Genomic DNA, 26237 nt, shown 5'->3' with positions numbered 1-26237 from the left:
ACATGTACGACCTCAGGAGAGATGTCTGCTCAGCTGAGACAGTCAGACGTGCCCCAAGGGACTGGGACGGTACACGTCTCCACTGCAGCCAGCTCTTTTTCTACCCACGATGACCTGCTCATCTTTCTCTTTTCTTTTACTGTAGGAAGAATATTACAACCACCCAGGGAAAAGCAGGGTAGGACGGCATGCAGCATGGGCGGGAGGAACCCAGCCCAAGCAGAAGACCAGGTGCTGTTGGTGGTCCCTTGGTCTGATTTCATACCAGCGATGATCGGAAATAAGTCCAGCGATTTACAGCCACTATAAATGAGTCCTAGCTTGGGCTCACCATACAGTGAATTCCCTTTTTCTCCAAAACTTTATGTGTCATCAAGAACCTTCACTCACAGAGATTGCAAAGCTCTCTCCATTCATTTATATATTAAAACTCAACAGATGATGAAGGAGAAGCAATTACTGGAGACAGGAATAGCAGTTTTCTTAGTTATGTTTATTCATTTTCTTTTTGCCCAGTAAAGTCTGTGCTCAACAGAAAGCTGATTGTTTCAGATAGTTTCGGATACGATGTTTTACACCATCGTACACTAGTATACAGCACATTAACTGTAAATGATTTAACACAGTCAAAAAGAATGAGATAATGTAATGTGAAGTACATGTGTGCCAACACCTTTTGCTCCTTCCACGAGCAGCTCCTGCCTACACGCCTGCAGGGAGCCCCGCCGTTTCAGCTGGGCTGTGTCTGCCTCTCTGTTAGAGGAGAGGTTTGTCTGCAGAGCCAAGAGCTGGGCAACACTCAGTGGCAGTGCTTCAGCGAAGGGTGCTGCTCCCCTGAAGGGGAGAAGAACAGAAGTTCTCCTCTGTCCCAGCAGCAGAGTTGACCATTGCAGCCTTATCTTCGTGATTGCTGTTGGGATGGGTGCTCTCTCTCACCCAAAGCCCTCTGCGCAGAAGATAGATCCTGGAGATGATATTTTAAACTTCCATTTTCCCTTCAAGTGCCATTTGGATTTACTTTTTTCTGTCTCACACGTTGTTTCACATTAACTGTGTTCAGCTACAGGGAGTATCAGAAAATATTACCTTAGCTTGAGAATAGATTTGCTCTCAAGTGACATCTTCCAATACTACTGATTTATACCCTTTTCCTGCATTGATCTGTTGGGAGCTTTCATCAGCTATATCTGACATAAACACTGTATTATTCTGTATTGCATTATACCCTAGAAATCCACTCAAATCCCTTTGCTCCTCAAATTAAAGCAATATGCATTACAGTGTCCTGATTTCCTTCTATTCTTACATTTGCATTTTTGTATCATGCTCTAGATTACTCATGTATATTTTGGCGTAAGCATCTCCCTGTTCATTTAAGAATATTGCCTTTAATCTTCATTATACCTTGAAGCATACAAAATCTCGGCCCCAAAGGACACGTGGAGACATTTAGTTCCCACAGTGGCTGAATTTCTGTGGAAGTTATTTAAAGCAAATGTCATATTGTTCACAAGCCTAAGCCTTGTTCCAGGGTGATCCTGTGGACACCCACAATCTGTCTCTGGTCTCCCTGCTCCACACAGCATGAGGTTTGTCTGTGATACCCCAACTAGCCATGCTTTTGGGAAGGGACTTCGCTTGCCATGGCGGCGCAGACTGCAGCTCTGCAGCCAAAAAGTTGTAGTCGTGTGGCCGTGCTGGGATGCCTGAGCTCCTCAGCAGTTTAACCACTGAGCTCGTTTGCCTGCAAGCAGGTTTTTCATGGCAGAAATAGAGTGGCAGCTGTAGGTTGTACTTTTGCTGCAAGAGATTGGGTAGATTCATTCCATTGTTCTATTCACATTGAGCATCTTCTGGCCATCAGAATGATCCACTATTGTATTTCTTACAAAACATAATCCTGCAAGAGTACGCCTAATAATGTATCTCATAGTTTGGTAGTTTGGGTGGGATTGGGATTTTTTTTTTGGGTCTACGGTACTTCTCAGATTTGTCCTGTGGTAGGACTCCATGTAGGTCCAGTGTTTGCCCCAATCAGATATTAATGGTTATACTGGAAATGTATTCAGGCAACCAGAGCCCTGAGTTTGGTAAAGCTACATGACATACATGAAAGCGCAGGATTTTCTTTGAATGATGAGCTTCAGACTTTTCTGAAGTGGTATATAGGCATGTTGGTTCAGAGTTGCTCTGTTTGAAAGCCAATCAAGATAGCCCGGCATACTCTTTATTCTAGACTTTCCTGGATTATTACATCCCCCAGAATGTGGTTTAAAGTAAAGCTGGTAGGAAATTATGTCTGTAATTTAGGGACAAGTAAGTCTTTCCATAGATGGGAAGGAAGACAGAAGACCCAGGCTTTATTCCAGTTGGAGTTTAGACTGTCATGTTCAAAGGGACCCTATTACTGTCTACTCTTATGTGCAAACATCCACCATAAGACGTTTGAGATCTGGTTTAAAGTTCTGAGCACCACAGGCTCTGCAAGTAATCAGAGCATACGGGGCACAGAGACACTAAAAATGCTCATCTGACTGGGCTCAGGACAGGCTCTCAAGAAGCATCGTGAAAGCTGCAGTCCCTTACAAGGTGCAGCAAGCACCGCCAAGGAAGATCCAGTGGGACACGCAAGCCTTGACCCATCGCAGTGAGCACATGCGGTGTGGCTTTTGGGTCTGGTATCTGCGAAAAACTGAAATATTGAGCGTGGTACCTGGCAGGGAGGAACCTTTGTATAAAGGCAGAGCAGAAGCTGAAGATGGTTTGGCAAGAAAAATACTGTTACCTGGACTCATAGGGGAAACGTGTCTGCAGCTTCCACGTCAGAGCGGGAAACCTCTTTCTCCATCTGTATGTAGGCAATGCCCTCATGGAGAGCCACTAATCAGTCCACTATAGGTACAATCATGGCCAGCAACGCGGAGCTCTCCTCGGAGGATGGGCCAACATTACTGATGTACCCATGAGGAAAGCATCTCCTGAAATCTCCCACAAAATGCCCCTCCCTGGCCAGTTCACATAGAAGAGCAAAAGACGTTATCACTGCTAAAAACGAACAAAATTTTATAACCAACCCAAGCAGGAGAGACCCATCTCTGCTCATGTCCACTGGGAGAGGAGCAAAAAGGACAGACAAAAAGACAGAAGGCTAACAAAACTAGCTATGTTGCGCCTATCAGAGCAAGTAAAATACCATTGCATATTCATTAAGATTTGTTCAAAAGTTCAGAACATTCCCTCCAGTAATATAATGGGTGATAATTCAATTTATTTATGTTTTTAAGGCATGAAGACTAGCTTTAATTTCCCTCAACTGTGCCTCTTTTATTATTAATCTACTTATCTTCTAGAAAGATCATCTAAACTACACTTCTACAGGGAATGTGATCTTTGGCCATGTAGGGCTTTGCAATTATCCAGTTCTGAATGAACTTGTTGTTAAAACATTTTTTAAGTCTAATGAAAACATTAGATCAATTCCTCGCAGTGATAGTTGTCATTAAATCAATAGCGTGTGTAAGTCCATTATACTGATATTTGACACGAACTGCTGAAGGTCTGCTAACAATGAAACCATACTGAAGTGTGTCCTCTGCTAAGCATGTTTCATACAAGATAAAAATCTGTTAAGTCTACAGTAACGGAAACTTTTCTTCTTTAACTAAAATAAACAGATATCTGAAATGTTGCTGTAACTCACACTAGGACCACCATGATCTCATAGGTTTTGGAGCCAGTCCTTTTATCACACCTTTATCACAGCTGTGCTCTCAAATCAGTTAGAAAAGCTTTTTTTAATTGTTTATCTACATGGCTTATAAAGCATAGGCAGAGATTTCCTAATAAAGTTCTGCTAAGCATGGAAGACCTAATCCTACCCCTCCGAAAGCAATGGCACTATCACTGACTTCAGTGGAATTTGGACCATTGCTCGAGTCCCTGGAAAAGGAAAGGTCTTCCCAGGGAGGAAGGGCATCTCTGCATCACAGTGGAGCAGCTTGCAGGGGCAAGAAACACAACCAGACCCATTTCCCCAGGGAGGAGAGCAGTTTCTTTGTATATGCCATTAGATTGCAAGTGGGAAAGATTATTGAAAGACCTCTGGCTCTTAAAATGTTCTTTAAACATTTTTCCAGTGCCCTGTAAACACAGTGTCCGCTCCTATCATGGGTGCTTCAGAAACAGCATCATTATCAATGCAATCCTGTGAGAGTGTGATGTCTGATGTACATAATATACTGCGGGATTTTTACATTGAGAGAAAGATAAAACTTGAGAAAATGGCTAGCTGATGGAAAGGCTGAAGTCTAGAGAAGAGCCATTCAGTATGCCATTTCTTATGATGTATAAACCTAGTAATTTTTCAGTAGTAATACATAGCATTTGCTCACAGGCAAAGGAGCTGTGAGCACACAAGTGCAAAGGGAAATAATGGTCAATGGCAGACATTGACAATTTTCAGGCTGAAAAGGCCATTTTAAAATGAAAACTCAAACTATTTTATTTGAAAGTCCTAAAAACATTACTGGGAGGTGGGCAGAGGATCAGTGAAACTCTCCATCAGAGAATTTTTGGAATTTTGGTCCTCAAAAATTTTTTCCCAAACAAATAAATTAATCGATAGGAAAAAAAAGTCACCTGAGACATTCTCTGAGACTTTGGCTTCTGTAATTCTTCCAGCAGAAAATCCCGACCGGTGCAGAAGTGGAGCGAGAACCCAGGCGGAGCAGCGTCCTGCCCTGCCCTGGGCTGTGGCTCCCACTAACGGCAGCAAGGGAAAGCTCGGCCACTCCCAGCAGAGCAGAGCGAGCAGAAAAAACTCTGCAAAATGTTCTTCACCCCATTTTTGGTATTTGTTTTTTAAATGTCTAAAAATGCAGTTACCGACTAGATTTTCCTGAATTGTTTCCACAGTCAGAATATTAGTTTAATAGAAAATAATCTGAACATTAATCTCCTTGGATGGGTTTTATCTCACCTTCAGACATCTGCAATGTAGACCTCCAGAGCTACGTCCTTGTTACAGCCAGGGGAGCGAGATCCAGGGTGTGATTCCCACCGATGGTCTGACCTATTTCAGGCACGGGATGAATCACGCTCTCGATTTTGCTGCCGACTTCTGCCTTGCCTGTACGTGGAACCGGGGCCACCAGTTCAAACATTTGGTGTAGATTGCCCCAGCATGACCCAAGGAGATGCCACGCAGAAAATACAGCCGTTGTGCTCAGCCAGGGACGATGATGGTGGTTGAATCGAGGATGTTATATGGGATTCCCCTTTAGGAACCCTGAATTGGAGGATCAGTGCCATGGCACGGTGGTTCTTGTTTATGGTTGAGGAAAGGTTCAATCCCCTTCACGTGGGGTCTTTAGATTTTGGTCAAGTCTATGCTCCAGTTCTGTTACAAGGCAGGGCAAATCCAAAAATCTCAGGTGAGAACTGGTAACTGTGGAAGGAGATGGACAAATATGTTTGGTTTATGTTTTGGTTCCGAGCACAATGGAGATTATCAAAACAGCTGAGTAATTTTCTGTTGGTAACGCCACAGAGATATCTCCCTGCAATCAGACACAGGGACCAGGTGCAGGCTGTCCTTGAGTCCCACTTCTAAATCTCAGATACATTTTTATAAGGCCTCTGACTCAAGGAATAAACATGAGAGGATTACAGCTAATCAGATAAGTATGTCTTTATTTAACTGTAACATCAAAAATTAAGCTTGCAGTATGTTCTTAAGAGATAGAGTCTTCAATCTAATTCAAAGATTTTTTTGAAAGATTTTTTCCTTTTAATTATATCGTGTTGATTTTATTTGACATTTGATTTCAAGAGAACTGCCGGTGTTTCTCCTTCACTGTCTGTCTCGAATCCATGTGTAACATGTCACAGCCAAAAATCTACCCCGTTCCTCCTGAAGGCTGCTGTATTTTAGCTTCTCTGTGGGTCACACAGATCAGCCCAGGTACAGATCAGCCTACACTTCCCACCAAAAATCCAGATTTCTATACAGCGCAGCACAGTGCTGTGCAGGTAGCACAGTATGCCTTTGGCACGTAGGTATGCGCAGGAAATGTAAACCTGCTGACACAAGGTGGGCTTTGCTCACACCAAGGAATAAGTTACTCTGGGATAAGCAACACGGCAAATACTCCGCACATACCAGGGAAGAGGTTTTGGCCACCTTGTCCCCCTGCACTGGTCTATGGTGGGGCCAGACCAGCACCCAATGGGTGCAGCCAACAGTGGGAGGTTGAAGCAAAGTAATGTTGCTCCTTTTCAGCAGCCTGTCCGTATTGTAATATATTTTATATTTCAGCTCCATGGATGAAATTTCAGCTTTAGGTCTTAGCCTGGATCAGTCCTCTAGTCTGGTCCCCTGCGTGACCGCAGTACATACCTGCGATGGAGGTGGGAAAGGCAGAGCTTCCCCTCTCGATGGCAATGGTCCTTGCAGGACCACAGTGGTGGTCTTTGGGGACGTCCTCGTGTCCAAAACCACACACATGACTGCAGAGACCAGAAAGGAACTTACAGAGATACTCCATATGTTAAAACAGAGTGTAAGCTCCTCAGAGATGGGATTGATGTACCACACCATAAAAGAGCTAAAAAAAGAATGCTGTGCTATACAGAAGTAATTATACAAATATATCAAGGTTGCAAATCAGCATCTCAGAAGTCAGAAAATGCCTGCCTTAGCATCGGCTGGGAAAGAGCCCTGCGTCCATTTAATTCCTCTCTCATTTGTTGCTGAAACTGGAAGCTGCCCAGTGAATGAGGCAGAAAATTTGAGGAGGAGGAAGAAGACATGGTGAAGGCAGCTGAATGGCGTCCTGGGGAACTGGCTGCTATCTCTGTCCCTGCTGAAGAGTTTCTCTGAGATACTGCCAAGCCATCCAAACCATACATCGAAAGCTTTGTCTCGGTAATTGTGCAGGGTTTTGTTTTTTGAATGCGTAAATTAATGCCCTAAGTTTTGATTCACAAAACTGCTGAACACTCGTTGCTGTGAAAGAAAACAAGGGCACTGTCCTTCCAGTGCATAAAGTGCTAGAGAACGTGAAGTGCTCAGAAAAATCAGGTCATTAGGCATGTAAATTGGGTCATCAAAATTAGTGGATCTTTTTGACATTAATCTCTCTAGACCTCTTCCTGGGAAAACAGGGAGATCCCATACCCTACAGGAGAGTTGTGAACTAAATTAATTTAATGTTTGTTTCCCACCAGCTCCCGCTCCATCTGATGCTGATGTTATTTGCATGTCAGGCAGGCTGTTTCCATCTCTTCCTCACTCACTGCAATCACTGAGGACATGGCCGAGGTGTGGATTGCTGCCGTACCAGTACGGAGCATCCTCAGCCCTGGGCAGACATGGAAGAGGAGCCCTACCCTGGCCCCTACAGCCACACCAGGCACCTCTGGTGCTGATGGGTCCATCCGGGCTGCTGAGCACTATGATTTCCAGCCCCCAAATTCTCAAATTTGGTCATATTTGGGCACTGTTTCACAGGTCCAGAGTATCGTGAAGACCAGGAGGACCTGCCCACTGCCCAGCTTTAGGCCAGTGCTCTACTGTGTAGAGCCTCCCAACAGCAAAAGCAACTTCTGAACACGCTTGTTCCTCAAGGTGGTTCTGCTCCCCTTATAGACAAGCCCAAGTCTATAATCCCTAAAGCAAAATGCTAAAACTCCTACCTCAGATGTTTAAAGTAAGCATTTCTCAGAACAAAGAGCTTATTCAGCTTGAAAAGACTTACTACCTACGGAGAAGTACTAACGCCTCAGCTCCCTGCTTCTCCCATCCCCGGCATCTGGGGGCCGTCTCAGTCACTGCTCAGCCTGCCGCCCCAAATCCTGCTGCCGGCGGAGGCAGCAGGGTGGGACCCCTCAAAACTGCTGTGCCTCCGTCACCCACGGCTTTGTCAAGGGATTCGGGGAGAGAGGTACGGCTGCGTCTGAAGCCACAGCGTTCATCAGGGAGGACTTATTTCAATATGTTGTTGAAACTATCTGATGTCAGGTTATATGTCTCAGGGGGACGTGCATTTCGTGTAGTTTGTTATGCCATCTGTTAAGAAATGCAGCCACTCGTCTCTCCGCTACACGACCACAGATGGGGAGTTTTTCCCCCTGTGTGCATTACTGTCAATATATGCCAAAGCCTTCTTAGCTGGAGCCAGGTGGAATCACCACCACGACGAGCGTGCCTGGGAAGAAGGGTGCTGCACGGGTCTTCCCGAGCACCTTGGCTCACGGCGTGCAGAACAAAGCCAGCCTATGCCAGCAAAGTCAGGTCCCCAAAATCCCTCCGGCTTGCAGGGCACTGAGGGACGAGTCCAGCGGAGCATGAGGATGAGGTCGCACAGCTTCATGCAACACGACATGCAGCCCCAGTTGCAGATTCGACCCTCCTGTTGCCTGGCTCTGGATGGTGCTTGCCCCAAATCTCAGATGCAGAAAAAAATCCGAAGCCTCAACTCTTGCCTCTGTGGAGATGCCGCAGCTCTCAATGAAGGCTTGGTGTGCGCTTAACTAAACACCGTGTCTCCAGCACTCCAGACTGCAAAGGAAACCATGCTCTGCTGACTGACCGGCCGAGTCCTGCAGGGGAAAAAGCAAACACGAAGCGAGCAGCAAGTCCCCCAACGGCTATAAGCAGCTATTGACTTAAGCATCAATAACGCTCATTTTTTTCAGGAGTGATTATCGCACCTTTTAATATTGAGCTGACACTTTTCCAGCCTGACTGGGTCCGTTCCTGAGCCTGCGGGTTGGAAGTTTTAAAGGGAGGTTTTACAGAAAGGGGACTGTAAAGTTTTATTGAAAACTGGAAGTTTTACAGAAAAGCGATTTCATTAGGAAGGAAAGTTTTACAGAAAGGGGACTGCAAATCCAGCCCGTTCTGATCGCCCTTCATTTGCTGGTCTCCTTAGGGCAGACGTTTCACCCAAGCAGGATAGGAGCTGGTATCAGATTTATTTTCACTGGAAAGCAAATGGTCTCCCTGCTCTCATGGCACTACTCCCATCACATGGGCAGCAGCATCCAGCGGCATTCCCCAGTGTGAGCAGCGCTGACGTCCTCTGGGAAGACCCAACTCAGCAACAGGAGCAGCAAAGCAGCTCCCTGGGGATAAGGAAGCACTTCTGAGGCTGGTGGACATGCCAGAAAGTCTGTCTGAACACTGAACCAAAAAAATATAATTTTCTCCACCAGTATTAGAAAGATCTTCCCCCTCCGCTCCCAGCCCCACTCTCAGCCGTGGGTGGTGCACAGCCCTTCTGCAAACCTACTTTCAAAGCTCAGACCTGGGATGCTGCCTTGGGAGGCAGCTTTTGGGCTACCAGCAGACGTTTACACATGTAGCTTCTTAAAAAAGCCCAGCTGGCCTCAGCGAACACAGTTCCCCAACCGAGGCCTCTGTGAAGCTCTGCAGGTTCCTGCTCCCCGTGTCCACTCTGGCCGGGTTGCATGGACCAGCAGAAGCAGGTGAGGTGGCCCCAGCTCCAGGGGGACCAGGCAGCAGCCCCAGAAACCACTGGGGACAGTGGGGGACACGGAGGTGCCACTGAGCAGTTCTGAGGCACCAAATGACCAACACTTGCCCATCCTGGATTTTTATAACCAAATGCAACTTTTGACTGATGTCCAGTTCGTGCAGCAAGAAGGTAGATGATCTATGCAATGATTTCACTGGTGCTCTGTGTGGATTTCAGGCTCCTTCCTCCTGTCTCACACTGCAGGACTGGGGCTTAATTTACCAAGTGATGCTGATAATAAAAAAGTTAAAGCACTTTAATATACTGTGACTAATGGAAAGTATATCTTAATTTACAGATATCTTCTCTACTTCTGCCATAATTTACTTCGGCCATAATTTAAGTTTGCACATGCCCACGGAAAAAACCAAACAACTCATAAAACAAGTTTTGAATAAACATATATATTATGCCTATACATCTCTGAGGCGTGTAAAGCCTTGTATCTAAAGCAACCTCCAGCAGAGCTCTGCCTGTCATGAACTCTCAGCAGGGACTGCCCGCGCGCATTTATTTTGAGTGCCTATGTATTGCACCTGCGTCTCTGATGGCATGGCAAGGAGACAGCTGGCAGGATCCCCCAGCTTGGGGATGCTTCAGCCACGGACCAAGTTCATCAGCACTTATGTGGAACCCCACGTAGATGAAATTTTCCTCCATGTCTCCTACAACTGGGAGGCTGCCAGTGCTACATCTGCCTCTGCAAGTTACGAGTCCTGTAACAAATACTTGGACTCAAAAAATAGAGCCCCAGGAGAGAAAGGATTAGCCACAACCCTTAAAAAAAAATGAAGTCTTTGTGTTTTAATATCCGCATTCATATCTCAGCCTCTGTCAAGCTTTTCACACAGTGCTTTGGGTGGGGGGCAGCCAAGAGTCATGGCACCTCAGAGGGATCCGCTGGTTGAGGGAGCATGTCCTTAGACACCAGAAAGGGCAGCAACAACGCTGACCTTCGAGAGGAGAAACACTTGCTCCTTTCTGCACCTGTATAATTCCCCAGATGGACACCCACTAGGGTTGCCAGATTTAAAATCTGAAAATACAAGATGCAGCAGCCGCAGCAGCTGGAGGAAGCTGTAAGGAACTATTTTTCCATCATGTCACTGAAAAAAAAAAAAATTGGAAATGGAAGAGAAGATGGACTAGAAATAGAAAAAATTGGAAAAGGAAAAGTAAAACCTGCGGGCAGGCCAGAATGGAAAGGAATAGAAGGAATAGAAAGCTTAGGAGGAAAAAACACCCGCTTGCAGTCCTGAAAATGAGTAAATTTGGAGAGAAATAACAATTCTGCTCTTACAGAAAATTGCAAAAAAACCCAAACAAAAAACCCTGAAAGGGCAAAAATGCTAGCCCAAACAAAAACTCATGATCTCCTCAAATTTTTAGGCAAATGACCAGCATCATGGCAACTTTTGTGCATCGATCCTTAGGAAACAGCACTCCCCCCGACTCCTGTCAAGAAGGACAAGGGATTAGCTCAGGCACCGAGGAGCTGACATAGTTAAACACTGCTGCTGGCAGATACAATCCAGTTTATGACTGAGGTTGTAAAAACACGCATGAAAGCAAATTTGTAAGAAAGATACTCTAATGAAGACGTATAGAAGGGCTGTAATGCCATGTAGCCTCTTGATAGCTAAGGCCCTGATCCTGCAAATTAAACTAAGCAGCAAAGTTAATCAGATGCATAAGCGTTTGCAACATCAGTGGGGGTTTTTTTCTTCCCCAAATGAGCTAAATTCAAAAAGCCTTGGTTTAAATTACACAAAGATATTAGCAACATTGGTTCTTTATTAGAAGCAGTTTATTCATTCAGGGTGTACAGTACGGAGCAACATGCCGGGCATGGTTAGTGATGCGTGAACCTGAAGGGGAAGAAATCCCTTTGCATTCCCTTCACAGCCAACTTGCACAACAATTCAGGCTGCTGCTTCAGCAGCCAAATGGGCAATTTTCCAAGCCTAAAAGTCAGCAACAAACCCAAGTGTTAAGGCAGCTTTGTTCTCCCTTAAAGCTGACCAGATACTCTTGGAAAGCTCCCTCAGATCATTCTTCCTCCCCATCTTCTCCCTGACAGCCTCTTTCACTAGGAGAATACGACCATAATGTTGCATTTCCCAGCCCTCTGCTCCGAAGCAAGGGATGAAAACCTCAGGTGGCTTCACAGGGTCAACAGCAAAACCTTTGGTTCGTGGCAAAGCTACAAACGAACAAAATGAGAGCAGTGCACCTGAGGGAAGAGGAAAAGAAAAAATCCAGGCTCCCCAACAGCTCATCTCCTATCACAGAGGTAAGTTTAAAGCTGTGGCAAACGCGTGTTAGCAGCAGGCATGGCAGGGCAACCCTCAGGAGCTGTCCTGCACTTGTCTTCATGGCAGGGAACGAAATACTAACTCAAAGCAGCAAATCCTGCTCACAATTTGCACACCTCAAAGACGTCGCTAAAATCATCTCTTTTGTAGAATGCAGGATGTCGTGTTCAGTGAGAGAGAAAAACCGTCAAAAGCTGAAGAGGCAAAGGAGAGTGAGAAGCCCTCTCTGCGAAAACAGAGCATCTCCATGATCGTAACATAATGCGACCAAGGCTGGGAGGCCAGGGGACCTTGTTGTCCTCTCAGCACACCCATCAGCACCCCAGTAAGAGTTTTTGCGTTGATCAGTTGAACAGTTAATGGTTTCTCATCACAAAGCACCTGAGCACCATCCATCAGGTACACTCGTGAGATATCGGTGTGTGGGTAATTGGGGACTACCTCCTCCGCAGTGAACCGTAGGCGATGTTGGGATGGGATGTTTAAGCTATGCAGTAACATACTGCAATGCTGTATAAAGGGGACAATTCTGTAAACCCTTTTAGAAAGAAATTTATTCAGGAAGAAATACAACACCAAGGGGGAAGAGGAATACAAAAAGAACAAGTGAACAGATTTTGCTTTTCTCCACCAATTTTTAGAGGCTTAAGTGAAAATTTCTAAACATATTTTTCTGTTAATTTTCATTTTTTCTCAGTATATATCCTCTCCATTTTCTACCATCTCTGATAAAATTCATTTCTCATCCAAGCATTCCAGCAACCTCCTTGACTAGTATTGCCTATTTAACAAACATTTTCATCCCACACCATGGCTGTACTCAGGTCTTTCGTAGTCAGTGTGTGCTGAATGGCCACAATGCATTTAGAAACCAAGAATGTCTATAAATATTTCACTGTGCACGACTTGAAATTTCAGGGGGATCCCCCTCTCCAAATTAAATGGTCACTTGTGACCGTTCATGACGTCAATTTTGCAGCAGGAGCAAAGGATCTAACCTTGTGTTTGAACCTTGGTCCCATACCAAGTGAAAAGGAAGATGGCAATGACAAGAGTGAAACAGTATTATACGCCCAGGTCTCATTTCTAGTCCCCAACCACAAATGTCTGGAAAATATGTTGAGTACATATAACTGTTCTTGCTCCCTATTTTGGTCTTGGCTCTATGTGCCTCTTACTGGTCATTCTTGGAGATAAATACTGTGCCAGATGGACTTTTGTTCTGACCTGGTACACAACTTCTGACATGGTCATAGGATCAAGACCTAGCTTTTCTAAATCTCCCAGGTTTGGAAGCGTTTGAAAGGGACAAACAGAAAAGAAAAAGAAATTCCATCAATCCAGTAACATTTTTAATGTTGGGGGTTTTTTTACCATTCTTCCATGCACTGTTTGTAACAAACAGACAAGTATTAAATAGCTACAGAGTGGCAAAAGGAAAAGCAGATGGAAAAGGAAAAAGAAAAATTCCTAATCCCAAATATGTCTTGTTACTTCCTACAAGGCAAAAAGAGATTAAGAGAGTGTTAAAACTATGCTAAGAAGCAAAAATAAATGCTAAGAATGATTAGAAAAACAAAATGCAGTTTCATTTCAAATCTGCTCTTTTTTTTTTTCTTCATTAAAAATGAATTCAATTCATTCAATTCATTCATGAGGTAACCTCTTCATTTCAGTCTAACCCCTCCACATCAGAGCACCGGATGAAGGGGACATGGAGGGAAAAGAAGAGGGGGCTTCCTGGAGTGCTTTGTGCTGAGGCTATTTTGGGTTGCATAGCAGCTGGGGGGCAACTGTGGGCAGCATCTATAAGCTATAGCAACGCTTGGGGTGAGGGCTGGCAGCTGTGCCAGCCCTTGGATCAGTCCCGAGGCCCAGAAACGCAAAGACATCATGAAGCCATTTTCCTCCCTTGTCTTGGGTTGAGCCTCCTGGGAGGCAAAAGACAAAACCTGGCGTTGATATTCTTCTTGATCTCCTTCGGCCAGAGCTTCCACACCCAAAATTCACAGATATCCACCCCAGATGCATTGGCAGAATTGGTCCAATGTGTTCCAGAGATTGCTCTTTTCTTACAGTCAGAACGATAACAAACCAGATATACGTCAGCTCTTTGGAACAACTGCTGGAGCAAGATCAAACTGGTAGGCGGGATGTTTAGTCCAACAAAGCATGGCTTTCAAGCCAGAAATGTTTCGTAACAGTGCTCCCTTCGCTTGCTGCAGAAGATCCCTTTTGCTAAACTCAGGCACTAACCAGCACTGCTAACCTGTTCTGTTTACGGGATACCTGCCATGGTCCAAAAGCACTTTCTGAAATAATCTGTTTAACTCTACAGCTGCTGTCTAAATTTAAGGACTGAACATGAGCTTGTGTAATCACTGACAAAGACATTTGCTCTTTAAGTTGATTCCCATTAACAGTATAAATCGAACAGGTTCTGGGAGGTACAATGAAAAGTCAGTGCCGTCAGTACAGCAGCAGGCAGCGTTGGTTCCTGACCGCAAGCAAACGTGCATTTTGGCATAGCTCCTGCTGGAAAGAGAAGGAATACGACTGTTAATCCCTGCTTTCTGAATAACTAAACACGAAATGCTTGTCAAGAAAAAAACCCACAAAATGAATCTTTCCTCTAGGTGGTTGCCAAACCTGACATAGACACAGTATCAAGCAGGGGAAGATGCTGCAGTTTTCCCTGCAAATCTCTAACTGCAGAGAGCACTCGGCCATGGCTCTCCCCCAGATTAGTGAGAAGGTCAGCAGCTCCCATCAAAGAGCAGCCTTCGCTCCGCAGCTGCAGCCTGACACCTGTCAGCTTCATCAGCTGAAATTGAAACCTTTCCCAAACCCTCTGGCTCCGCCTGGGAGCAGGCAGCCCAACCTGAGCTCAGCCTGGACTCGTTCAGAGCCTGATGCCGATCGATAAGTGTCCTTCCTCCCATTGGCACCTGCAATCTGGTGCCTACATTGGAGAGAAACAACGCTTGCTGGCATGTCACACGTCTGCTCCAAGGGCTCTCTGCTACTGCCACCATGCCGGGAGGTGACACCAGGGACATAAATGACTGGAGAACTGGGGACCCTCAGTGGCAGAGCCTCCTGCCTTGTCTGCACGAAGCTCCAGCCAGGTAGCACAAGTGCGAGGCTGGAATTGGAGTTACCATGGTGAGCCACCGGCATGAAATGACCTCATTGGAGACTTCCTCCTTACAGGATTTCTGGGAGATGCGGTAAAGCTGATTGTAATGCTAATTTTCTTACAGGACTGCAGTGCTGTGCTTATGTCAGATGTTGAGCATTGCTGGTTGCAGAAGCGGTCCCCTCCCCCTCAGGGACTGGGAATCCTGCTTTAAGTCATCAGTAAAAATAGGGTTTCACTAATCCCCAGCTGGTTGCATCACAGGAGTATTGCACACACACAGAGCAGTGTCTGCTCCAGAGAGATCCAGAGCGAGGATTTCAGGGCTGTAAGGAGGTCTGGGCTGTAGCTTGCAACGGCTTCAGCATTGGTGGCTGAAGTCAACTCTCTGTGCTTCAAGATAAAGCTCTTATAAATGCTCTCATATTAAGCAGTGTCCCCTCATCCCACAGCAGAGATGAATGCTGCTGCCAAAGTGTGTGTGCGAAGGGATGTATATGGCACATCCTGACACAGACAGCTATTGGAAATCTCTGCCTCCGCTTCAAGGTTCATTGATGTGCCCCAAGGTGTAGCTGAGCTTGGGATTTTTGCTGTTGTACCAACAGCTGCACCAAGATGTTTGGTGACTGAACGATGCCCTTTCCCCGACCTTACCCTGCATCAATCCTGTTCATGATTTGACTTCCTCCGGTCTCCTCACTGTTCTTAAAGATACCTTGAGTTGAAGACAAGCACACCTCTTGGAACCTGGTTGTGCTGATTCCTGGTCTCAGGCAGTCCTGCAAACTCTCCTGAAGCACACAGCCTTGCAATTAAGTGGCACCACACTTGCACAGGACCAAGGGTTAAAGCTCTATGAAAGCACGGCATCAGAGGAGAGGCTGTGCTCCCACATCTGCAGGCAGTCCCAGGGCATTTACATATCCAAGAAAATTGTTCTGATTTCACTCAAAAATGAAATGATTTTCTGATTTTTACTCTTTCAAATCAAGTGTAAGTTTTTGCTTAAGAGTTCTATATGACACTCAGTAGCATTTATCTGCTTTAAGTTTTCTTGTCTCCCCTCTCTTACACTGGTTCTTTCTCAGCTTCTCTTTCCATAGATTACTGTGAGGGTAACTGAGTACTGGAGCAGGTTGCCCAGGGAGGTTGTGAAGTCTCCATCCTTGGAGATATTCAAAAGCTGTCTGGACATGGTCAGGGTAACTGGCTCTTCAGTTATCTTTTAGACTGTTGTGTTGTTGGGACAGGAACTACCTTATCCTGAGCTTGTGTGGCACCTTATGCAACAGGATGATGCTCTCACTAAAGTCTTTTGATTGTCACTGGAATGTTAAAAATCACACAGATGATAGAATGGAAAGCTAATGTTAAGTACTGAGTACTTCATTTTTCCGCTACTTCTGAAGTAAAACTGAAGACTTCATTTCACCCACCTTGGCTTCCCATCAAACAAATATTTCTTTTTCAGGATTTTCCTGCAGCTGCGATTCTGAAATCAGGAACACGAACAGCTACCAAGCAAAGGGCCATGCAACCAGTTCTGCTCTTAACCCTGGGATTGCCAGGGGTGTGGAACACGGGTGCTTGCCCTGCTAGACCCAGCTGCCACCGCTCTCCCTGGATGGCAGGGCACAAAGTCAGCATGCTGGACTGCAGGTGCTGCACAGTACAGTCTCCATACGACCTTCATATGGACATCTGTAGTCCTCTGGTGTCTCTTACCTCATTCACTTTTCTTGTTTAAGCAGATGAGAAAATGGTGGGGGTTTTTGTTTTTTCTAACAGGTAAAAATCAAGCTTGTTCCATATTGTTAAAAGAATTTTTAACTGTCTTGTAGCTATTGAAAAGAATTTTCAATGTATTTTGCTGTTTGAGTTTGAAAAGTGTTCTTGTCTTGAAATATTTTGTCTAAGCTTAGTTTCTTTGTCTAACTAAACCAGTAAACTATGTGTGACCCAAACATAATGACTGCATTTTTAAATCAGTAAAAACTTCAAAGAAGCATGTTCATTGCAGACTACAAAACCGTCCCAGAATATTTACTGACATACTCTACATCAGGAAACATATACATATTCATTAGCAGTTTTTATTTATCTTCAAAACACTACAGTTCTGAAAGAGCAAATCAAACAGAAGTCTAAAATGCCTTTGTATTTAGCCAAGACTCTTCCACGGCATCTTAGGCAATGATTAGGATTACTGTACTGAGTAGACAAGATTATTAAGACATATTGGTTTGCTCTGGTGCGCTTTATCTCAGCAGAAGATATGTCAAGTTATTGTAATTTGTACAAAAGTTTTCTCCGCATACCATTTCTCATGTTTTCTAAAATGAAAACTCACTCGAGGTCTTTGCACTTGCAAATTTCTCAGGGCTATATTCACTGAAAACAACGGCAAAATTCCTACCAACTACAATCTTAACAGAGTCAATCTAGAAATATATTTGTTACAGATTGAAAAGTATCTTGCTGTCCCCCCAGTAGATAACCACATAATTTATTTTATGGGCCTCCAAGTCTGGGAACAACTGCCAGCAGTCTGTGTTCTGTGGAACAACGGTCTTCAGGAGACTCGTGTTTGATTTGCCGCAGAAAGAAAATCTAATCTCCTAAGGAGAGGAACAATGAGTCAACAGTCCTGTATAAGGCTGAGATTTAAGGGAGAGGAATTCAATTTTGCCATCAGGTCAAACTTCTTGCACGATCTTGGACAACACCCTTGTGAAGGTCTACGCCGCAGTGCCTGGGAAGCAGTCTGACTGTGATGAACCGGTGTACCTGGGGCCTCATGCTGTTGTGGCTGGCCCACTTCTGGGTCCATGTGTCGGTAGTCATAGACCTGAGAAAACGGGAAGATTAGCGAACATTGAGTACTGTGACGTTAGACAGCTAACAATAGCTAAGGTAGCTCAACTATCTCTGTAGATCATTAGTTTTCCTGTATAATTTTATTCTTCGTTTTAAAATGGGGATGGTAGTGCTGAGTGGTGAGGTGAAAATAAGTACTCTGAAACGTGTCAGGTAACTGGGCAATGTAAAGCAGATCCAAAATGTTACAAGTGACCTCTTGTGCGTATGCTGCTTCTAAGCTCAGACTTTCCTCACAACGGTGTCAAGTACTGAGAGCTCCAGGTGGAGTTACACACACATGTATGTACGGATGGAGTCAAGGAAAAGTGTATTTTGACACACAGGTCTTCAGCCTCCCTTTTATCTGTCTCAGTTTCCTTGTCCATTGACTAGATATAACAGCTTGCCCATGTAATAAGCTTCAAAATATTTGGATTAAAAGGTTTTTTTTTTTTGTTTCTTGAGTGAGAATGAACTGCACTTTTAAAACAGACTTACTGCAGAATCACCAGCTCTGCAAAACAAATGGGGCCAACACCTGGGCTTGAGCCTGTCCCTGTTACTTCTTAATACGGTCCCTGCTAACCAGTCCTCACCCAGACACTGCCCAGGCACCAGCCGGGAGTTAGCAGACACCAAGGACCACTCGCACAAGGTTGCCTGAGCCTGGCCACCCTGTTTTGGGGGTTACAGGGTTCAGTGAGCTGGGCCACTCATCCCAGGGCCAGAGGGTAATCTCTGATCTCTTTACTGATAGAGTCTGGTCATTCTAGGGCTCATTTGCTTTTTAAATAATGATCCTACAGTAAATGGGGTGAAGCGAGATTGTGTTGACTGAATAAAAGGCCTGTGCATGTATCACAATTTCAATGCTTCCTGACAGTGTTGATGCCTAACAGACTGAAATCTCTATTTTCCCGAAACCAAAACTGCAATGAACTGGACGAGTTCTATTTGTAATAGAAACAAATTTGACCCAGGCTTCAACAAAAGGCAGTAAACAAGATATTTCTTCTGTTTCTTGAACTACTTTTTCCAGTAGCTGCTCAGAGCAGAACTGTATACTGATTCTTAATCTTCTTCAAGCTTTGACCAAAGCGATGCTGTTGAGGCCTTTGTGTTTCATTACACCTGTAGACTCTTACTGAGAATGGAATCTGCCCTTTCCTCGCCTTTGTGACTGTCCCTACCTCAAAGACTTCACAAAGTAAATGTGCAAAGCAAGACAACCAATATATTTAAAAAAACAGTCCTGAGGATCATAAAGGAACAGAGGGGCAATTATGATAAGTGAAACAGCCACTGTCACAGCATGCCAACTCCACACACTTCAAGTCACAAGTTTTATGTCCTAAAGTAAGCACAGCCACTTCAGCATTGCGTAAAGGTGTCCTTCTGAGATAAGCACAGGTCACAGCAACTCGTCTTCTACCCATCACACACTCAACGCGCAGTCCTCAGTATGTTCAAGGCTGCAGACTGCATTAGCACAGACTTCTTCCTGCAACTGCCTATTAAAATTGGTCTTTCTTAAGAAGTATTCCATCTGGAAATTTCACAGATAGTATTTTGTCTGAAAGATGAGCATCAAACGCCTTTTGGAGGGTTTTTTTTTTTTCCATCCTTCCCTCAAAGTGAAGAAGAACATTTTGGTCTCAATGGCAAATATCAAAGCATTTAATTACTATTCTTATCTTTTCTCTGTCAAGTAGATATTACTGGATTCAGCTCAAATCCCTGTGTCCAGCAAAGTCTGAATTATCATCAACAACCTGACATGACTATCTATGGTTTGAGTTCTGTTGTGATTAGCTGGACCTCTCTCTTCTTTATACAGTTTTTATAGTTCTTTACTTTTTTTCCCCCAACTCTCCTTACTTCACAAGTCTTGTAAGTATATTTTCTTTATTTTCTCCATAAGACAATCCTCATACCCTGCAGTGGGTCAACATACACAAAACTGTTACACTTTCAGGTCCTCTGAGTCTGCCAGCATGGAAGTTCCCTCTGCAATACAGGTCATCTCTGAAAAAGAGAAAACTTGAGCCTAGATGGATGCTGTGAAACACTCCACGGAAAATCCTACGACTATTCTATTAAGATGTGTAGTCTTCATACTCCATCTAGCAGAAGGAGTAAGACTTGATCTTTAGCTTTATTGAAAGGCTCTTTGCAGATATTAAGGGCTTGTCTGTGCTGAGGTAATGTAAAATTCTTTTCTACTTCAGCAGATTTAGGGTCAAGCTGTAAGAGCAAAGAGATATCCACGGCGATGAGGAGCCTAATGCAGAGCCTCCTGCAGTGAAGAGCCCCTTGGGTTCTTTGGGACTCCTCTGGGTGATCTGTTGTATGGCTCGGGCTAAAGATTTGCACACACAAAAACTCATTGCTTTGAAATAATAAAAGCATTTAAAATCCCTTTGTATAATAATATCATCAAAAGTTCACAACATACACAGGGAGAAGGAAGGGAAGGAAATGGAAGCAGAGAAAGGTGTTGTGTCTTGAGGAAGGTCACAGAAAAGCTTGCTCGCAAGACTCAGAAACCAAGTGTTCTGGCTGGGGCTTTCGTAAGAAGAAAACACTGTCCCTCTTCTCACAGGGATCCCTCATCTCAGCATAATGCTGAAGTAACTGCTGAGGGGACTGTGTAAACCCAAGCATCAGCCAGACGCCTTTTCCAGTAAGGAAACTCCTAGAAATTTTGGCAGGCACCTACTACGGTGTCAAAAGATCTCTTCCCCAGAACACAGCACCAACATATGGTTGTGACATGTGCAACATCGCGGCAGTGTATCAGCAATACCTGGCAGCGTCTTTCGAAAGATTCACTTGCATTGGATATGGCACATTCAGATGCACACGACTTCAAAAGCAGTAATAACAAAAGTAACAGCTGTAGAGCCAGCCCTTACGGACCGGCCATTTTCTGCAGAACTGTTTTACCTGCAGCCAGTGCTTTTTCTTCAATACTTGTTTAAAGACTAAAGGACTTTTCCCTCATTATTTTCTCATATGATACAAGGTATTCTAACAGCTGCTGGAAGCTGAATACCATGTTAACAATACATAATTTAGTAAATATATGCCTATATTGACACTGAAAGAAAACCTGAGATTGCACCACCGTACTGTGTGTTTTTATTATACTGTAAGTACAGTTTCAAACATAATAGGATTTATTCATAGCATATTTACCCCGCTGAAGTGAGCATAAATATGTAAATGTCTAAGGCTTAGACTGGGAATTGCCTACTGCTGCTTTCAAGTCATGCAGCACTCTCGGCACTCTAAATGCAGGCTGACAGCAGAAACGGCAGAACTGTACTTCCAAGGAAAGTATTACAGAAGGATCAAGCTTGCATATCATTACCTTACCCCTGACTTCTAATACAGAATGACAGTGGACACACAGTTGTAGCTTTCACACTACTTTAATGGAACAACTACACAGAGAGAGCGAGAGAGCACACACTGCTGATTGGGGCAGCTCCCAGCGGAGTGTGATCTGAAGGAAGAAAAATCTCTTTTTATAAGAAGATACCATTCAGATGTATGAAGCAAAATAATTTTGTGTAGAAATACGTGTAAGAGAAGGGGGTTGATTTTGTTCCTGAGTTGTCAGGGAAGAAGAGGACAGCAGAGTGCCTGCTAGCAGCACTCGGGTAAAATCTTTTTCTGAGTGAAATAAGCACAAAGTACGTGGTGGGAAAGTTATTCTGCTGAAGCCAGTGGATGCAGCTCTGTTGGCTTCTCTGGAGTACAAGCCATCAGAGAGCTGTTTCAAAGGCTTGCAGGCATGAGAGGCTACACCAAGCTGAGGGAACTCTATATGGGGTATATTAAGGTGAGGGACCTTGCTTATAGCAGAAAGCTCAATCAGTTTTCAAAGCTGCAAATAAATAAGTAAAAAGACACAGCAGAAAAATTGCTCACGAGGCAATTACCAGAGGGTAGTTGGAGCAAGAGAGAATAATCCCAGGTTCACAGCCGGGATTTCAGGTCTAAGCAAATATCTGAGTAATCGTCTTTAGCTGTGTACACATTTTAATTCACACCTTTCCACTCGCTTATTGCTTCCGTGCCTGATACTTTTTAAAAAAAGTGAACCAATTGCCCATAAAAGGTGTAAGATTGTCAACAATGGAAATGAAATCCCCTGGTTACTGAACAAACAGGCTCGGAGCTGCACTACAAACTTCCGCTCACTGCTGAGGCAATTTGCCTCTCGTGTAACCTGGAGGGTATCTCTCATTATAACTGGTACTCAGTCCTGGCTTGAATTGCTCCGAGCGCTTCTAATACAATCTGATCCCTTCAGACCCTGCTTTACTGCCCCTGTTCAAGCATGAAGAATTCAAGCTGGAACAGGTGCAGAGCAGGATGATTAATACAATCTGGGGAACAGGGAGTCTTTCACAAGCAGAGCTGCCAACGCTATCAATTTATGTGGTAGACAACTGCTCTGGGCAGTAACCTACTGGATTTCCAGTATCTGGCAGCTTAGGTTCTTGGATGCCTGGAAATTCAGGAGAATTTCACAGAGCACACACAAAGCAACTTGAGGTGGAACGAACAGCGAGTCTGATACATCCCTGGTCCCCAAAGTGGTACAGAGTCAACTCGTGGTTGTCACTTCTGGACCTGCAAGCGTAGAACAGTCCAAGGGGGGCTGGGTTTATGTAGCGTAGTGAAGGCTGACATGGGGATGGGAAGGAAAAACACTAGGAAGGAAGAAATGTCACTTACGCTAAAAGGTAACATCAGCACATAAGAACAAACAAGTATGGGCTGGCCAGGGATACAGTCACACTGTAAACTGGAAGATCTCAGGTAACTATTAGTATAAGGATGTTGCACAACAGCTTTACTCTAAGGGAGGGGGAGGCAACAGCCTAGCTACCTCTAAAAAAAAGCTTGAACCTTTAGGACACGATACTATTAAAAAAGTATCTGTAACATTAGGGATTAAATCTGCTAAATCCAAAGATCCTGCCCTGTTTTCAACCACACAGTAGTCCTTATGTGCCTTTCTCATAAAAACCCATACGATCTTCTCTCCTTTCTCTGGAATTTCCTCTGTGTTCTTCTCCACTGAGCATTAGCAGTAGTATTGTTTTCTGTTTTCCAGTGCGTTCATCTTATTTTAAGTGCCAGTTCTTTGCATTCGCCTTAATTTCTTAATATGTTTTCTGCTTATATGTCTTTACATCTCATACGTAAAGGACTAGAGATTTTGGCATCATTTAGCTGAGCTGACAACACAGTCATTAAGAGAACTGTCTTGAAATTACCTGTATCCCCCATTTTCTTCTATTGTGCAATCCAATGTTTTTCTAAACTTTATAACATAATCATAATTGTAGCCCTCTGAAATCAGCAATGAATTGATCTCTTTTATGGCCATGGCATCATGGAGTCACTGGAAAATCTCCTGCAGATCAGACACTTAATTTCCGCTTGAGCTGAAAGCTGGTGCATTGTGAATAAAAACTATATAAATCCTATTAATTTCACCCAGTGAAGGCCACTGGTAACATTCTTCCCTGCTATAACCTCCCTTCTAAAAGCCCATCTGAATTTTTAATACTAAGCCATGAAGAAAAGACAACAACCTAGAACTTACTTAAAAAATAAGGTCTTTTCAATTAACAATTTAAAAACAGGGGAAGGCACCTTATGTACCTTTTTCTTATCTTTCAGATAAACACCTCCTGGGTAAGCTTGGTAAATCCTTATCAGCTAGATAAAGGACCACTATGATGGGCCTTATCGCTTAATTAAATCCTAGTACTATGTACAATGAAGTCAATAATTTGTTATACAAGATAGCACTTCAAACTGTGCCTGCTTCGGATAATGCATCTCTATCGGTCCCCTGCACCACAGCACGCTGTAACGGGTCGTGTTCCATAACCTGCTCCCGGGCTGCAAGGAACTCATTATAGAAAAGGTGCCCAGCTTCATGTGGATGGGCTGTGATAAATAAATCTGTTGGATCGACTAGATAAACTAAGGTCCCCGGATGACACTGATTTGATATGTAGGGCCTAATTCTGTCAGTCTTCCTTGTAAGGAAATGAGTTGAATGTGAAAGGTTTGTGGATTTTGGCTCAAATAAAATACTGATGCTGTCGAGCACTGTAAAGGAAAAAAATAGTACAACCAAAGTTAATGTTAGAAGATGTTGTGAAACCCATGGAACAAATGCTGCTACTGAAAAAAACACATGATAAGGTCTAAATTCTGACCACTGTTTTACTCATTAAGGTTCACATTACTCAATACATTTACATCCACACATATCAAGGCGAAGAAAGAAACTGGTCAGTAACAGCTATAGCAACTATCACCAGGTATCATATTGGCAAGGTCTTCGTGAATACTAAACCCAGTCCAAATGATTCTCTTTTCCACTCAGACAAACATATTTGCATAAAGAAGTCTAATAATTGCAATGCTTCATTTCACTAATTGGCTTATTGGTAATGTGCTAGAGTGATCCGTTCCTGAGTTTGTTTGGCAACAACACTTTTGTACAGATGGATAATCCATAAAATCAGGTGCATTGTATCGCTGAGTCTCCAAGGGACTCCATTATAGCCTAAACCCGTTGCCCATTAGGCCCATCAAACACAGAAATGGCTTGATCCTGCAATATGCGCTGAAGCTGTAAAAGCCAGAAGTCTTTTCCTGGTAAATGTGGAAAATTTTAGACTTGAGATCTGCTACTGGCTCTGATCTTGCTTAGCACTAACAAAATAGAGCCACTGTGGTTGGGATTTATTTCCCTTCACTTTTATCAAGACAGGTTTCCCACAGCTACGAGCTGCCATTCAGCTCACCTAATGTAACTAAACGGAGGAGGTTCACGCAATGAGCTTAGATTAGGCATCTAACTTTTAGCCAACTGGAGCTAGAGAACATTTATTCTTCCCTTAGTAAGATTCCCCGAGGAGTGTCTGAGCACGCAGGTGTAGCAGTCCTATGACACAGATGTCAGTCCATGAAGGATGTGGCATCAAAATTCTTGGCTGCCTATAAGTAAGACAAAAGGTCCAGATGCAGATCTTGTTCATACTGAAGATGGCGATTGCTTTGAAGTGTGCTAGCTTTACTTATTTATGCTAATGATATGCTCAGAACTATGTTCTCAATGTTAAGCAGAGACAACTCCTGGCCACTGGGATAAACAGGCGTAACCATAAAACGACTCTAGATTATGCCAACCAAAATCATCCCTTTTAGGGCTATTCTGTAAACGTAGCATCTCCACACATTTACAGGGTTTGTTACAATCACATTCATGCTTCATAAAGCTGAAGGCACACAAATTGCTTCCAGGAGCCACTGGTATCGAGGCTGGGCTAAATACGCTCTAAGTTGCTAGAGCTGTGTGCAGGAGTTCTTGGATTTCACAGCTGGATACTTCTAGCAAATTGTACTCCTTTCTGTGCATAGTCCCGAAGGATTTCCCCATAAATGCATAGAACTAGTTCTCGCATGTCTGGCAAACTCTTCCTGTATGCTTGCCAAGTTTTAAAGGGCAAGGAATCAACAGCTGATAATTTATGCCAGGAACCTACAATGATCCAAATTCACCCCTCGTGTAATTCTGGTAAAGCCAGCAGAGTTCCAGGGGAGAAGTTGTTGGCTTAGCAAAGTAAATTTTCACTGACATTTGAGGAATACACAGTATCAATTAAAGCAGAGCTAATTATTGCTACTATTATTTGCATTGCAGTAGTTCCCAGAGGCTTTTAACAGGATTACAGCCTTCTGGTACGAGTTCTTAGGAAGGTAAGCTCTGATCTGGAATTCCGCGTACGATGGCTGACATTTGGTACCTGTGCACAATGCCGACGTTCAGTGGGGCTCCACAGAGCGTGGGGCTTTGTTCACAGGCATGGGCCACAAGAATCTGGGCCACAGAAGTTGCTTGCGATGCTCTGGGGTTTGCCTAGAGCCACCACATGTCCGTCTGCTCTTTACAGAGCGCAAGGGGCCAACCTGGCCTGTGTCCAGAGAAAGCAAGCCCTTCCCAAAATTCGGCATTCGGGCAAGGTCAACGATTCCGTACATTGGCTCCTCGTCAAGAAACCTTGGGAAACACTCCCAACCGGTACTTAGTCTGATATGTTTGTCATGGGGTACTGCTCCCTTTGCCTAAGAATGGAGCATCTTAGCCATTTTCCACTATATTCTGAATCATCCTTGACAGGAAGGACTGCCTTACGTTTGTCAGCTTCGCCCCGATTCCCCTGCTGCCCCTGACACTAGATGGGCTTCCTGGTGCAACAAAGCAAAGCTTAGTCTTCCAGCATCCAGACTGAAAAAAAATAGATGCTTTAACACCTGGATTCCTCTGGTATTTCTTGATTT

General features: G+C 44.1%; 1 protein-coding gene across 1 annotated transcript in view; it reads right to left on the bottom strand.

Moving 5' to 3' along the window:
* CNPY1 (canopy FGF signaling regulator 1) overlaps window positions 1-25910 on the bottom strand; it is a 102241-nt gene extending 76331 nt beyond the window's left edge. The window contains 1 exon segment of the mRNA XM_075747201.1: window positions 25866-25910. Coding sequence (XP_075603316.1) covers window positions 25866-25910 — 45 coding nt within the window.
* Window positions 25911-26237: the final 327 nt, after the last annotated feature.

Source organism: Balearica regulorum, chromosome 2 (genome assembly GCF_011004875.1).
Source record: "Balearica regulorum gibbericeps isolate bBalReg1 chromosome 2, bBalReg1.pri, whole genome shotgun sequence".
Taxonomy (NCBI): domain Eukaryota; kingdom Metazoa; phylum Chordata; class Aves; order Gruiformes; family Gruidae; genus Balearica; species Balearica regulorum.
Note: the sequence above shows the minus strand (reverse complement) of the source record. Positions and strands in the feature narration are given on the sequence as shown.